The sequence below is a fragment of the Lontra canadensis genome, unplaced genomic scaffold, assembly GCF_010015895.1.
Source record: "Lontra canadensis isolate GAN:19392208 unplaced genomic scaffold, GSC_riverotter_1.0 scaffold45, whole genome shotgun sequence".
Taxonomy (NCBI): Eukaryota; Metazoa; Chordata; class Mammalia; order Carnivora; family Mustelidae; genus Lontra; species Lontra canadensis.
The window spans coordinates 15,744,743-15,759,697 of record NW_022631039.1 but is presented as its reverse complement, the minus strand read 5'-3'; the positions used below and the strand labels follow the sequence as shown (position 1 = coordinate 15,759,697).

Sequence of the window (14,955 nt, the reverse complement as noted above, 5' to 3'; positions counted from 1 at the left end):
AGCTCAAGACACAGGGAACACAATTTTCTGGGCTGACTGCACCCGAGTCCTCTTTGGTTGGAAGTGATGAGACAATCGATGAGAGGTAAATCCCTGAGAAGAGCAGGACTCTTTAGGAAAGGCTTACCAATAAGAAAGAAGACACTCCTCATATCTTACGAGAGTTGCTTGAAATTGGGTTCTCAATCTACGACATGTATCTCTTGAACTGCGAGCACAGCAGCTCAGCGTAAGGAATGTCTAACGCTACAGAATGGTGGCAGGGGGCCTCAAGGAGCTGCTCCTGAGCACAGAGTCACAAGCACATTTGCAAAACATGGCTAAGCAGGAGCATTTGGAGCTGTGGAGCGAGCTGCTTGGCGGGGGGTTACAGACCTTAGTCCTGGGAACCTTCCCCACCTGTGAGGGCATCTATTGGGAAACAAACAAACAAACACACCAATATGGCTTTGTTTTTCAAAAGTAAAAGCTGGAGTATCATCAGAAATTATTAACCATTTATAATAGTGCATTTATGCAGTATATTCCTGAAAAAGAAATAGGGTTAGCAAAAGATAGACTAATTGATTAACCCTCATCATTTGGGGTACCAGTCTGGGGGATACCATTGGCTCGTTTCAGCAGAGATGTGTAGTACAGCTGGTCAGCCAAGAGGTGTATTTCAACTTCTTCTCTAAAACTAGCTCCACGTAGGAAATTTAAAACTAAGCTGTTGTGATTCAAAGCTCCTAATTGCCATTAAAAAAAAACACATTAAAAAACCCCCCATCCACCCCATCCTTAAATCAAATAGTGTATTAGAGCCCTAAGGGTGGAAATTTTAAAAGAAATCATAATTAAATAAAATGATCATGTTCTAGACTGCCCGTAAAAAAAAAATATATATATATATATATATATATATATATACACACACACCCCATTAGGTAGCCCACAGAAATGTATACAATCATCACTACCCGAAACAGGTTTCCACGGAATTATGGGAAATTCCTGATCTTTCCCTCCCTCAACACTCAGGACTGGGGCTCTGATGTGCTCACGCCCAAGACCTCCCTTCCTGGAGCATCCAGATGGGCACAGATCACGTTTTTTAAAGTTATATCTGAAATGTTTCATTTACTATGAACATTTTTAGCTTTAGAAGGAAGGTAAGTATCTTAATGGGGAATTTGCTAAGAAATGAATTTCATGCTCACGTTGTACAATACCTTCCACCTGGATTAGGTCATTATACTTAGAAAAAGGTAAATGTAGACAGGTCTTCAACACATATGAATACTGTAAGTCAGAGGCCAGCCAACTTCAAGGGCCAGGTATCAAATATTTTCAGGCTCTGTGAGCCAGATACTCTATGAAAGGACTATACCACCATTACATTAGCACAAAAGCAGCCAAAGGCAGTTTGTTAACAAATTAGAGTGGCTCTGTCCCAATAAAACTTTATTTACAAAAATGGGCTAAGGGCTGGATCTGGCCAATGTGGTATAGTTTGCTGCCCCCCGCTGAAAACCAAGGCCTAAACGAAAGGGGAGAGTCTGGATACAATGTAGTGTGGAAGGGGAAAGGTCTGAGCTCATTTCTCACTTACCCGTGACTATTTTGGAGGCAGTGGGAGCAGCGTTGGTGAGGGTGCCATCCCCGGCCGAGTGGGCACCAGGAGGATGTGGGGGTGGAGGCATGCTGGGTCGATTCCTCGGCTTTGGTACTGGTCTCGGTCTTGGTAAGGTTCCGGTGTGTGGCTGTGCCATGTCGGGATTACTCACCGCCTGGGTCTGAGAAGCTGGCAGGCTGGGGTTCTGTTTTCCTAAAGGTGGAGTACTGGGGGGCGTTGGAGTCTGGGGAGGGGTGTGAAGCGGCTGCTCAAGTCCAGGCTCACTGGGCAAAGCCACGGGAGCGGGCGGGCCTTGGCTACTCGGTTTGCTGTGCCCCAGCAGTGTGGCCTGCGTCGGGGGCTGCGGTGGTGGGTGATTGGGAGCTTGTATCGGGGACAGGCTGCTCGAGTACCTCCGGGGTGCAGAAGGCTGCGAGGTGGTGCACGGTTGGCCAGGGGCCTGGCCCACATGCTGGGCGGGAGGAGAAGGGCTTCGCGTGGTTGGCTTTGGTGACAGGCTGGGTAGGTGCTGAGATGTTCCTGGAGAACTCTGGCCCCCGGGCTGGCCAGGAGGTGGGTTTCCTGGTTTCGGGGGTGCAGGAGCAGGTTTTTTAACAGCTGAAAAAGGGTGAAAACATCTTTCAGTGAGTAAAGCCAGCACTGCCTTTATCAGGTGAATCTTACAACAGCTCACAACCCGGTGGAAGGATGTGAGCAGGAAGGCGTTCACCTCTGTGGTCTGCCTCCTCCAAGGCCCTCGGCCCAGTCTAACCAGGAGAACAGCTGCTGACAAATGTGAATTGAGGACGTCCTTCAAAATGCCTGACTGGCCCTCCCCAAAAGCTGTCAAGGCCACGAAAACACAAGGGAGGACAGAAACTGTCACAGCCCAGAGGAGACCCAGGAGAAGAGGCGGCTGCATGCACCATGGCCTCCTGGATGGGAGTGGGCCTGGGACAGAACATGGCCTCTGGTGGAACAACTGGTGAAATCCGAACAAAATATGGAGTTTTGTCCATAGTAAAGCAGGAGGGCTGGTTTCTGGGCAGTGATAAATGCACCTTGGGGACCTGGGTCATTAACAGTCGGAGAAGTGGGTAAGGGTCATTTGGGAACAACCAGCACTGCCTCTGCAACTTCTCTGGAAATCTAAAATTTGCTCAAACAAGAGGTTTACGGTTCAAAAAAAAAGTACCTTATATACATACTGACCTTTAGATCTTTTTTTTTTTTTTAAAGATTTTATTTATTTATTTGACAGGCAGAGATCACAAGTAGGCAGAGAGGCAGGCAGAGAGAGGAAGGGAAGCAGGCTCCCCGCTGTGCAGAGAGCCCGATGCGGGGCTCGATCCAGGACCCTGGGATCATGACCTGAGCCGAAGGCTGCGGCTTAACCCACTGAGCCACCCAGGTGCCCCTGACCTTTAGATCTTTAAAGACCCATTGTTTATTTTTTTATTCTAAAAATTTTTAGTAATCTCTACACCCAATGTGGGGCTTGAACTCACGACTCTGAGATCAAGAGTTGTATGCTCTGCTGATGGAACCAGCCAAGGACCCCAAGGTCTGCCATTTGAAAAGTTTAATACGAAGAGAACTAAGTGAAGGGGGCCACCTCCCTAGATAGAATCGATACTCTAAGGCCACTGAGCTGCCCACTTTCAGTGTCCTCCCCTCCCAAAGAATCGGGGAGAAGCAAGAGGAGCTAGAAGAGGGTGACCCCCAAGCATGACTGATCTGCCTATACATGCACCATGGCCCCTTGCCTTAAGCCGGCTTCTAGAGGGCTTAATTTTTTTTTTAATAACAGAAATTCTACCAATTCTGGAATCATTTGAATTAATAGATATGCTCTGGATAGAAGTACAAGTAAGTCTGAAGAGTTGTCTTAGCTAGATTTCTCTAAGGAGGGATGAAGCAAACCACTACCCTCTCCATACCAGCTGAGATCGGCATGACTAAGGGGGCAAGAGGGCAAGGGGGCAGAATTTGGTACTGAGGAGGGTGAAATCAAAAACATGGAGACCTGGTTTTGGGCTGGGAGAGATGAGCAGAAAGGGGAGACGTTAGCATTTTTCAAATTGTACTGAGATCCTACTAATCTTCCCGAAAAGCGATAGGGAAATTAAGGAGCATCACTTACCCCACATCACTAGTACCAAATTAGGCCCCTTACATAAACTGAAGTCCCATTTAAGTCTCACTTAAGTCCCATTAGCTCCCTGCAAGACAGGCATTGTTATACCCGTATCACGGTAGAGAAAACTGAGGTTCAGAGAAGTCAAATATTTGCAAAAGATCACACAGCCAGTAACTGGCAGAACAGAGGCTCACAACCATGTTCTATGGACTCCTTGGATTCTTTTTCAGCCCCTTCCTCCTTCCTACACTGGCTGGCTCTCTGCTTATAGGGCTCAGAATTCAAGAATGAAAAGGGTATAAAGTCTGCTCTGCTCTGCTGGCCTAGAACTTTTGACCTTGAACCCTGGAAGACCTTTTCCCACAGAAATAACTATGCAGCTAATGAAGAAAGCACTCTTTGGAATAGTAGCCATACTCTGGTTACCATAAGCAACTTACAAAGAAAAATGTCTAGCTTTCTATTCTGAGTGGTATTAACTGTAAATTCACCCTGAATAAAAGACCATTCCTGGCATGAAAGGGTGCCAAGGGAATGAGGAGAGGAGGCAGGGGAGTCGGGTGCCAGGGCCATGGGAGAATGGTGGACCTTGTCCAAGACAAAGCAACAAGGTAAAAAATTAAATTTAAAAATTTCAGATCAAGGGAAAAATGCTCTGAAAGAGAGTGATGTGACAGAAGAAGACTCGGTGAGTCACGGAGATGGGACTGGGCTTTAGTCAGAGTGGGACAACAGGGAGGGCTCACAGGGTGGGTAATCTCTGAGCTGTGACCTGAATGCTAAGGAGCCACATGTGGAACAGAGTAGAGAGCCCAGAAATCAGTCCATGCATATGCGGTCAGCTGATCTTGGACAGGGCACTGAGGATACAATAGGGAAAGGATGGTTTCTTCAACAAGTGGCGTTGGGAAAAGTGGATATCCACAGGCAAAAGAATAAAACTGGACCCTTATCTTACACCATAAATAAGAGTCGACTCAAAATGGATTAAAGACTTAAACATAAGAGGGGCGCCTGGTGGTTAAGCATATGCTTTCGGCTCAGGTCATGATCCTGGGGTCCTGGGACTGAGTCCTGCATTGGGCTCCCGGCTCAGCGGGGAGCCTGCTTCTCCCTCTCCCTTTGCCTGTCACTCCCTCTGCTTGTGCTTTCTCTCTCTGACAAACTTAAACAAAGAAAAAGGAAGAGGGAAATGAGCTCAGTGCTTCCCAGGAACAGAGGGCAGACCAGCCATGCTGAAGCTTGGGGAGAGAGGGACGTGATAAGTGCAGGGCCCAAAAGCAGGTCCCACCACACACGGGGGAGGTCTGCACGGAAGCCACTGGAGGGAGAGTTTCAACAGAGAGAGGACATGATCTGCCATGTTTTAGCACAACCTCCCTAACTGCTGAGCAGAGGACGGTAGGGAGATGGATGGGAACGATTCAGATCACACAGCACTCAGGACCCAGAAAGCCCTGACCTCAATCTAGAGGTTACAGTGGCTGGCAGATCCGCAGAACCTGGCTAGACAGAGGCTGGGGTGGTTTCCAAGCAGAGGGCGGGGTTGGAATACCAGATTCCTGGAAAACCGGGAGCACTGTTTACAAGAAACAACTTTTTGTTTGTTAGGCTTTGTGGCTTAAACATATTCCTAAATGCCTGCCTTTCAGCTATTAGTTCATTTCTTTTTAATGATTTTGCTCTTCAATGACTGATTTTTCTGCTTGCCATTTTTTTTAAGTAATCTCTACACCCAGTGGGGGGCTTGAACTTGAGACTCCAAGATCAAGTCATGTGTTCCTCTGATGAATCCAGCCAGGTGCCCCTCTCCTTGCCATTTTGTGACAGACACAGAGATGCTCTCTCGGAAAGCCTTGCACCATGAATCCCTGCGCTAACCCAAGGAAGTCTGCATGTCCCTCCGTAAGGGGAAGGAGTAAAGGTAGCTACTTACCTCGGCGCAGAGTGTGCGGGCTAGGGCCTGCGGAATTGTGCCCTGGGCCAACAGAGAGCTGATGGGAGCCAGCCGTGGTCTGGGCCTGGTTCTGGCCAGTGGCCATCTGACTGCTGTTTCTTGCCGGGGCAGGGGCAGGTGAGGGGTCCTTGGGTTTTGGCGGACTACGGAGAGCAGAAGTCACATTAGGTGTCAGGTACTCCCTGCGAAAGCCAGTCAGTGCACTATCAAGACACCAGATTCCACCAGAGTTCACACCTCCACAGGCAAGGAGGGCATCAGGAATTTTCAATAATTTGCACTGGGTCTACAAAGCCACTGTTTATTTGGGGCCACACAGAGCTAAATATTTTAGGACATTCACTGCCTCAATTGTCTTCTAGCTATTCAGCTATTCGAATATCACAAGACACGCCATTTGATAGAGGCCAATGAGGAATTTCTAGTTTGCTTGTACTTAAATTGGACAGTATTAAAAAAAAACATGAAAGGGCTTCTGGACTTCCAAAGAACGAGATATGACGCACACAGTGTACAAAACAAAGCAAAGCTGTGGCAAGATCCTGACAGTCTAAATTATAAAGTGCTTGATTATTATTAATCGTTTGCACTCTAGTAAAGAGTAACCCTTGAGACTCAGCGATGGCTCCCAGCCCGGAGCTGGTTAGCAGCAGGGTGAACAGAGATCAGAACATGGGCCAATTCCCGGCTCAGAACTTCGTACACTAAGCTTTACAGCTGCATTTTGTCAGGGTCACCAAAGAGTGAACGCCATTCGGGAAGGGTATACAAAAATACCCACAGGGCACAAAAAACAAAAGCAAATTGACAACTGACATTCCATTTGTCCTTCTGCAGGGCGTTCTAGTTATTGTCTTAATGCATTTAGCCTTGATTAAGCAAACCGAAGACTACAGGTAAATGAAAAATGTTTGAGTCTGCTAATACTTTTTTTTTTTTTCCCCTCAAACAAAAAAATTAGAGCTGAAACAAAGACGTGTGTGGAGCGGCAGTTTCGACAAGACAACATGGAGCTCAGGATGTGCCTAGGAAGCCTGGGGAGGTGGAAGCCTTCATGATTTTTAACCAAAATGTGAACTTCAGCTAATTCTGTGAGTAAAAAGGAGCTCAGGAATATATAGGGCAACCTGAATTCGGCTGTGAGGCTGGAACGCGATTATCTCCTAAGCAGCTGGCATCACACCCCACCAGGCACTCCCTCCCCATCCAGAGAAGCTTGATCCTTGTTCCATGCACTTATTTTACTTTATATGTGGTTATTTAGTGCTTTCTAGATGGCCACAGTAGAGAAAAGGACCAGAAAAATCGGAGCACATACTCCGTAGAGGGGCTCATCTTTTATAGCACTTCTCGTCCTGAACTATCTCGCACACCACCTAAAGTGGCCTCTGGTGGGGAAGTGAATTCAGGCAGATTAGATGAAAATCTCAAGTTCAAAGGCACTCTTCCTTAAAGCTGTACCTTATACCCCATTCCAGGTGGCTAATCAAAAGGTTAAGCAACAAAAGGGCCTCTTAAGAAAGTACCATCATCATATTTTCTACCTTGTATTTCCAATCAATTTGCCTGTAAGACTGAAAGCTAGGGGTGGGGGAGGTCTCAGTCACAAACTGTGCCTGGTACGGCACCCAGCACACAGTTACTCAGTAAATCTGATTGGACGGGTGGATGGGTGGATGGATGGACGCACGGATGGATGGACTGATGGATGGATGGGTGGACGAAGGGACGGATGGACAGATGGATGGATGGGTGGGTAGGTGGACGGATGGATGGATGGGTGGGTGGGTGGGTGGACAGATGGACGGACAGATGGATGGATGGGTGGGTGGACGGATGGACAGATGGATGGATGGATGGATGGGTGAGTGGGTGAAGAGATGGACGGACAGATGGATGGATGGTGGGTGGATGGATGGACAGACAGATGGATGGGTGGGTGGGTGGATGGATGGTTGGATGGATGGATGGATGAATAAATGGATGAAGGGAAGGATGGACGGATGGATGGATGGGTGGGCAGATGGATGGATGGACGGATGGATGGGTGCGTGGGTGAATGAATGAATACCAGCAATGCTCTAATCTAAGTAACTCATTACATTCAAGTGTTAATTACTTAGTGTACAAGATGACAAAAGCAAATGATAAATGAACACTGAATATACATCAAACAGGGAAAAGAGGTTTATAATACAGCTAGCCACCTATTGGCTTCCAGCACCAAAGCAGGATGATAAAGAATGCAAACAAGTGTTGCTTCTTTTGGAAAACAGGAAAGAGAGCAAGCAATTTACAGTCTTTTTTCCCATCCTTTGCCAACCAGAAGAGGGAAGGCAGATCTGGTTCACTCCACGCCGAGCAATTCTGTGGGCATGGAGGGGACGCCTACAGGCCAGCACCTGCAAGAAGGCTGGGGCATTGAGCACCCACTGCCAGCAGAAGCTGGTCTTCTTACCTGTCGCCTGAGCTTGGCCCCTGCTCCAGTGTGCCCGCAGAGGAGGGGGCTGTCCCACCCCCTGCACTGCTTTCAGCCCTAGAGCTCTGGGGAGGGGGCTCTGGGCCTGCAGGAGCCAAGGTGCTGCCATCTGTGGGCGGGAGTGGTGGCTGGAAAGCTGGGGCTATGTGCTTTCTAGTTAGAGTGCCACCCCGCCGGTGGGCCTGGAAGTCCATAAGCTTCACACCAAAGCTACACAGAAAGAAGAAACAGTCAACACAGCATGCAAGCCAACTAGTGAGACAGAAGTCCATCACTCCACACGTGTTACAACCCGCGCACGGCAAGAGCCACCCGACTTGCCCCGCATGCAGTGAGGCAGCAAGGACCAGACGGATGGTCATTGCTATTACTGAGGCAAGCAACTTGCCTTGGCTTTAACCTGAGCAAGCAATAGACCTGGTACTGATCAATGTCCTGTCTCAGTTCGGGTGTGAACAGCTGAAAGTCCGTGGACAGGCCTTGTATGGAGTGGGTGACATCATGTCAGCGTGCCCACCCGCCTACCACCCAGTGGCATCCTCACTTCCATGTGTTTGGCAGACGGGGTGGCAGCCAAGGGCAGCATCAAGACATCACACCACACTGCCTCCTCGGCCAAGGTGTACGAGCACTAGTGTGGGTGCATGTGAAGAATAGATCTGAGAGGATTCGTGATCCTGGGAAAAAAAATCACTGCTTTTGGGAAGGAGATGGTGGTTGGAAGACGGGGAGAAGGAAGATTCACTTTTCACGTAAGTGAACTTAGGTGATGGAGGAACTCTCAGGCTTTTCAGTTTGAAAAATAAACACGTGTGGCTCCCTGAGCTCGCGTGTGCTGGGTCAGTTGGCAGGAAGAACCTACCCCGGGAGATAACCGAGAATCGCATGTGCCAACCACGGCCACGATGCTGCATTTTGTGACTTCAAATACACGAAGTCACAAGTGCGGTGGCCAGTGTGTCATCAGGAAGCAGGACCTACTGCGTGACTGGGGCTTCAGAGAAGTAAAACTTCTGCACATAAGAAATGTGGGTTTCAGAGGGACAGATGGGAACGTAAAGTATTGGCCTTTGCCCGGACAAAACAACAACAACAAAGCAAAAGGAAACAAAAAAATCAAAGCTCACTATAAGTTCGGGCAATGAAAAGAAACTATGAAATTTAGTTGTGAATCTGTTTACTGGTTTAGTTGTAAAACTGTGTCGGGTGATGTTATTCCGTGTGTGCGCAAAGCACGTCACTCCAAAGGCCTCACTTGACCTTTCAGGTGAATACAGTGGCATTTCATCATATGGACTTAATGGTTGGCCTCTGCAGGCACAAAACATAAACAGCCTCATTAAGCATTGAAAATCCCACTAAACTCGCCTGTGGAGCATAGAACAGAGACTGACGTCTCTCACTAATGCCAATGCAGCTGTCTTTTTTCTTCCACGATCAGCAAATAGAGAAGTACCTCCAGCTGAACACCAAATTCAGCGGCTGGCTTCCACGAAGGGCCAAGTTATGCCCAAAATAGGTCTCTCGAGGTGGGTTATTCTCCCATCTGTCCACAACATTTAAATTTCCTCCCACTTTTCCTCTCCGTTTCCCCCATCAAGTACATTTAAGTGACTTCGTAGCATGTGTATGATGCTTATCACAGACCGGGTGAAGCTTGGACGCATATGGAACAGATGTGTACTGACAAGCTACGTGTCTGCCTTGGGGGGTCACGTTTAATGTTTGGAATGAACTAGAGCGGAATTCCTGAAATATCTGGACCTAACAGTCATGGGTGCACCGTGGGCCACTCTCATACTATAGGTCCATTGAGGCAGTACCAGATCTCGAGGGTTTAATAATTCTTCTACATGACATCTGCTGCTGGAGGAAAGTGAACAGCTATGAGCACACCTCTCCTTCTTCACCAAGTCCCCTTCCATGACCGCCATGCTGGCAGGTCGCTTTCTCTCGAGGGTCCCTGAGTCAGAGTCATTTCCAGTGTGAGATGAGTGATTGGAATTTGGGGTGACGAGAGGCACAAATGCTTCCGATACGTTAAATTCCACCTCTGCAAGGAGAAAAAGAAACGAATGTGAAGGTACACCTTAGAGACAATGCAGGTTTGGTGCAGACCACTGAAATAAGGCGAGTATCGCACTGAAGTGAGTATCGCAATAGTGTGATGATAAAGCAAATATCACGATGAAATGAACAATCCAGTAAAGTGAGTATCACAATAAAGCAAGTCAAATGGCTCTTCTGGTCCCCCAGTGCACATCAAAGTTATGTGTGTACTATGCTGCCATGTGTAAGAGCATTAGGTCTACAAACACAGGGCACATACCTTAATTAAAAAATACTTTATTGCTAAGAAAGGCTAACCATCATCTGAACTTCCAACGAGTTATAAACACTGATCGAAGATCACTATAACCAATATAATGAGAATGGAAAAACTTGGAAATACTGCAAGAATTACCAAAATGGGACAAAGACATGAAATGAGCAAACGCTATTGGAAAAATGGCAGCAAAGGCGGGGCTGCCACCAACCTTCAACTTGTAAAATAATGCAACATCTAGGAAGCGTGGTAAAGTGAAGCGCCATGAAACGAGGTCAGCCAGCACATAAGGTGTACAGCATATGGGCACACGAGGCTTAAAAATTACCCCCAGCCCTCCCTGTTTCACAAGTGCAACCCCCTGCCCCCTCATCTTCTCAAGGTTTGCCAAGCCAGGGGGAGGAGGTAAATTGTGATAAGGACAGGGTATGATTCAGAATATAAGTTACACGATTCCTCTGCTTTCTTCTTTGTAAAAAAAAAAAAAATTAAAAAATTAAATTTAAAAAAAATCATGGAATATGGAAGAGGACAATAAGCATGGATTACTTAAAAAAAGAAAGGTATTTACAGTTTGATATAAAATGCAAATAAAAGGCAACAGCAACTCCATACTGCCTAGAGCAGTTTTTCTAAGATTTGTTTTCCCAAAGAAATCTTGGGCAAAATGCCAGTTTTCATCCATGCGTCATGTACTTGTTGAGAATCTCCATGAGTAAGGTGTGATTCTCAATGGTGAGGAGACCCTGGGAAAGGACAAACGAGCTCACCCTGGTGTCACGGGAGGTGACAGCGGGGCCACTCTGGGCAAAGTACGGGGCAGGAGGTCTGGACTCACAAAGCTTGCCCTACCAGTGTCCCCGAAGGGGTTCATGGAACCTCTGAAGATCCCAGGACTACAACAAATATAGTTTGAAAACCTGTTACCGTTGCCTGAAATCCTCTTTCTCTGACACAGTCAACTCCCACCTTCACAAAACGGCTCCAATCAACCTATCCAGCTTCATCTTCCACCTTTACAAAAACCCGGCTCTCTGGCCACAGGAGCAAAAAGCTGTCTTCCAAGTGGAAAACTGCATATCCGGTGTCACCCCTTCTAGAAAGCGGTCCTGGTTCTTTGTGCCCAACATCCGAGTTTGTATAGCCATCCACCCTTCCTTCTAACACGTGGGATAGTGTCTGCTTCTTCTCAGATGGCAGACAGCATATCTCACCAGCAGGCATGGCGCCGGGGGTATTAAGTACACACTGGCTGAGTGGACACCCCCGGGGTGAAGTGAAACAAAGAGAAATACAAAGTAATGTGGATGCCAGGATGTCAAAGATGGACACGAGGGGGTCTAAAAATAAACGTGAGCCAGTCACGGAATCGCGAAGGGGTTACTGAAGCATTTTCTTCTTTAAAGAATTTTTTATACCATCATTGTGCTATTTGGGCAATCCGTGAAGTTGAAAAGTTACGTTACCTTCAGGGAAGAACCAGTCGGCATGCTGGATAATGGGCTCGATGACCGCAACCACGTGGACAGAGGTGGCTGCTGCCATTTCAGCCAGAGTTCTGCGAAGGACATTCACAGTTAGACCGCTTTCCGCAGGCAGCCTCTAATTTCTGCAGGTTGTTTCAGAGCAATTTAATTATTTTGTTTTTTTTTTTTTTGAAGATTATTTATTTATTTGAGAGAGAGTGAGCGAGCACGTATGAGTGGGAGGGGTAGAGGGAGGAAGAATCTCAACCAGATTCCTTGCCAAGCTGGAGCCCGACACGGGGTTTGATCCCAGGACCTGGAGATCGTGACCTGAGCTGAAGCCAAGACTCCAATGCTTAACTGACTGCGCCACCCAGGTGCCCCAATTTAGTTACTTTAAACAAGAAAATATTTATGCACAAATGCAAAAACTAGATCCATGGGGCTCCGGCCTCAGCGTGTGGCAGTGACACCTCAGGAGGAAAAATCGCCCTGACTCGGCTGTCACTCCCTAGTCTGCATGTGCTGGGTTAATGGTGTGTCCAAATGCTGATTTTATGTCGGTTTGGAACGGGGTTGCAACCAGGCATTTTCCCACTGGAGCAGCGTTGCCCAAGGTAGTCATCTCATACGACCCAAGACACCACCGACAACTTTGCCCACAATATAAGCGAGAGTGTGCGCTGTTTCGGTGTGCACGTTACATCGGAGAACCTGAGCCCCATGTTTACACAAACTACTAATTAAGGCTGTCACATCTGTGGACTGGTCCCAAGATGCAGGTTTGGAAGTTGAGGGTGTGAATGCCAAGGTTCAAAAGGAAGAAAACAGGTAAGAATCGTTATCCCTAGTGTCAAGGAGCTCACGTTCCAGTTCAGAGTCAGAATATCACAGAAGCCAAAAAGCTGCAAAGGCCTGACATTTAGGGAGTGCCCAACCATGGGGGTCACAGGGGCATGAGGAAGGTTCAGGACACAGACTGTGGGTCCCGCCACTTCCCTGCTGTGCAACTTTAAGCAAGTTCCTTGGCCTCACCTGTAAAAATGAGGACAGAAGCACCTACTTCAAAAAGGTTACTTGTGAGGATTAAAGGAGGTCATTATAATGCCACCAGAGTAAATACCAATGTTGGTGATTTCCCAGGAGCTCTCTACCTGGGCTCCCAGACCCCTCCTTTCTATTCAATCTGCATTTCTCGAAGACAACAAAAAAGAGAACACAGGCAGGGGGCAGGAGCAATGGAAGAGAGAAAAGCAGACTCCCCACTGAGCAGGGAGTCCGACGTGGGACTTGATCCCAGGACCCCAGGATCATGACCTGAGCCAAAAGCAGACGCTTAACCTACTGAGCTGCCCAGGCGTCCGCAATTATCTTTTTAAATGCAGTTTGATCAACTCATTCTGCTTAGAAACCTTGATGCCGGGCACCTGGGTGGCTCAATTGGTTGAGTCTTCCGCTAGGTCGTGATCCTAAAGTCCTGGGATCGAGTCCCACATCAGGCTCCCTGCTCGGCAGGGAGTCTGCTTCTCCCGCTAACCGCTCTTCTCTCATGCTCTCTCTCTCATTCTCTCCCAAATAAATAAAATCTTAAAAAAGAAAGAAAGAAAGAAAAAAAGAAACCTTGATGCCTCCCTGACCATTTATGACCTAACATAAGTTCCAAAACCTCCACCAGATACATAAGGCCCTTCAGAACCTGGCTCAGTCTTCATATTCCTCGGGCACAGTCTCCTGGCCCCAGTGCTCGGGTCACACAAGACCATGTGACCCGCCCCCCACCAGGCCCTTTCACACACACAATGCCTTTGCTCATTTGGGCCGCACCTGCAGGAAGCTATTAGTCTGTCCAAGTACAACCCAAGTGCCTTTTCCTCTGCAGGGCTCTCCCTGCACTTCTCACCCTGAGCTGTGCTCCTCTGATATGCACTGTGGCCGTCGTGCTTTATAACGTCTATGGCAGCCCCGGTGCCATGGCCATTCAGCTGCCTGCCTGCCCAACAGCAGGGCCCTCTGAGGACTGCACGCATGACCTGCCTCTGGGACGGGACCCAGCTCACGACAGTGTTCTGAGAATGTCGGCTATGTGGAGAGACCAGGCTCATAAGCGCAAGTCTGGAAGTGCATCTTACCCTAGAACGGGGTCTGTCCCCCTGCGGCACAAAGATTAAAATACCGTGATGTGGGGAGAGGTCACTTACCCTTCAGTTTTGGCCCATAATAAGTTAGGGCCTAACACAATTGCAATGTTGCTGGGAGTCATTTTATTGACGTCGCTGGTCTGAGCAAGCTTTGCAAGGAACTTGATTAAATACCTGGGGGAGAAAAGAGAAAGGAAAATATTTGCAGGAACAGCATCCTCCAACCCTGGGTTGCTCAGGTGCTAAGTGCAGAGTGGAGTCGAATCAGAGTCTGGCTCAGGTTCTGTATCTTACAAAGTCCTGTGCTCTCTGTTTCAGATGACAGACTCCGTTAGGGCTTGGAAGAGGAAAACAGCTCACAAGAAGACCTCCACGATTCAATCCCTATTTGCTGTGTACTTTCCACCATTTCTCCTTTATGCCCTATCAACCCCTCAGTAAATTACAATCTGGTTAACAGTGAGCTTGATATGTTTTAATGTAGACGTGAAAAGATACAAGTAGAGGGACATTACTTAGACAAAGCTGTATTTGAAAATATCTTATGTGGTATTTATGAAAATTTCCAATTTATCATATAGTTACAGTCTCTCCTATACAAGCACAGCACTATAAAAATAAAATATTAAGAATAACCCCACTATCTATTAATAGGGGGCTGATTAAATTAAGATATATCCATACATCTTAGTTTAGTGGTAGAACCCAGGATTGAAATTAAAGGTCAGGTAACATGCCACAAATTTCACCGGTAGAATATCTGTCATTTTGGACCAAGTCCTCCTCTACCATTTTATTTGGTTTTCAATACTGTGGGCTACCTTTTATCCTTCTTCTCCTTACACTTCTTCAAAG

General features: G+C 47.4%; 1 protein-coding gene across 5 annotated transcripts in view; it reads right to left on the bottom strand.

Annotated features, from left to right (window-relative positions):
• Positions 1-14,955, bottom strand: part of ARHGAP17 (Rho GTPase activating protein 17) — an 83,922-nt gene that overhangs the window by 6,449 nt on the left and 62,518 nt on the right. For 2 of the 5 annotated variants that reach the window (XR_004384410.1, XM_032872863.1), the window contains exons 14-20: positions 14,161-14,274; positions 11,963-12,054; positions 10,067-10,223; positions 8,150-8,380; positions 5,671-5,834; positions 1,592-2,212; positions 376-411 (exon numbers count right to left, since the gene is read on the bottom strand). Coding sequence is in view for 4 of the 5 variants with exons in the window: in XM_032872863.1 (XP_032728754.1) it covers positions 377-411; positions 1,592-2,212; positions 5,671-5,834; positions 8,150-8,380; positions 10,067-10,223; positions 11,963-12,054; positions 14,161-14,274 (1,414 nt within the window). In the remaining variant the exon portion in view is untranslated. The remainder of the gene's footprint in view (positions 1-375; positions 412-1,591; positions 2,213-5,670; positions 5,835-8,149; positions 8,381-10,066; positions 10,224-11,962; positions 12,055-14,160; positions 14,275-14,955) is intronic. The other 3 variants (XM_032872864.1, XM_032872862.1, XM_032872865.1) reach the window with 2 other exon arrangements.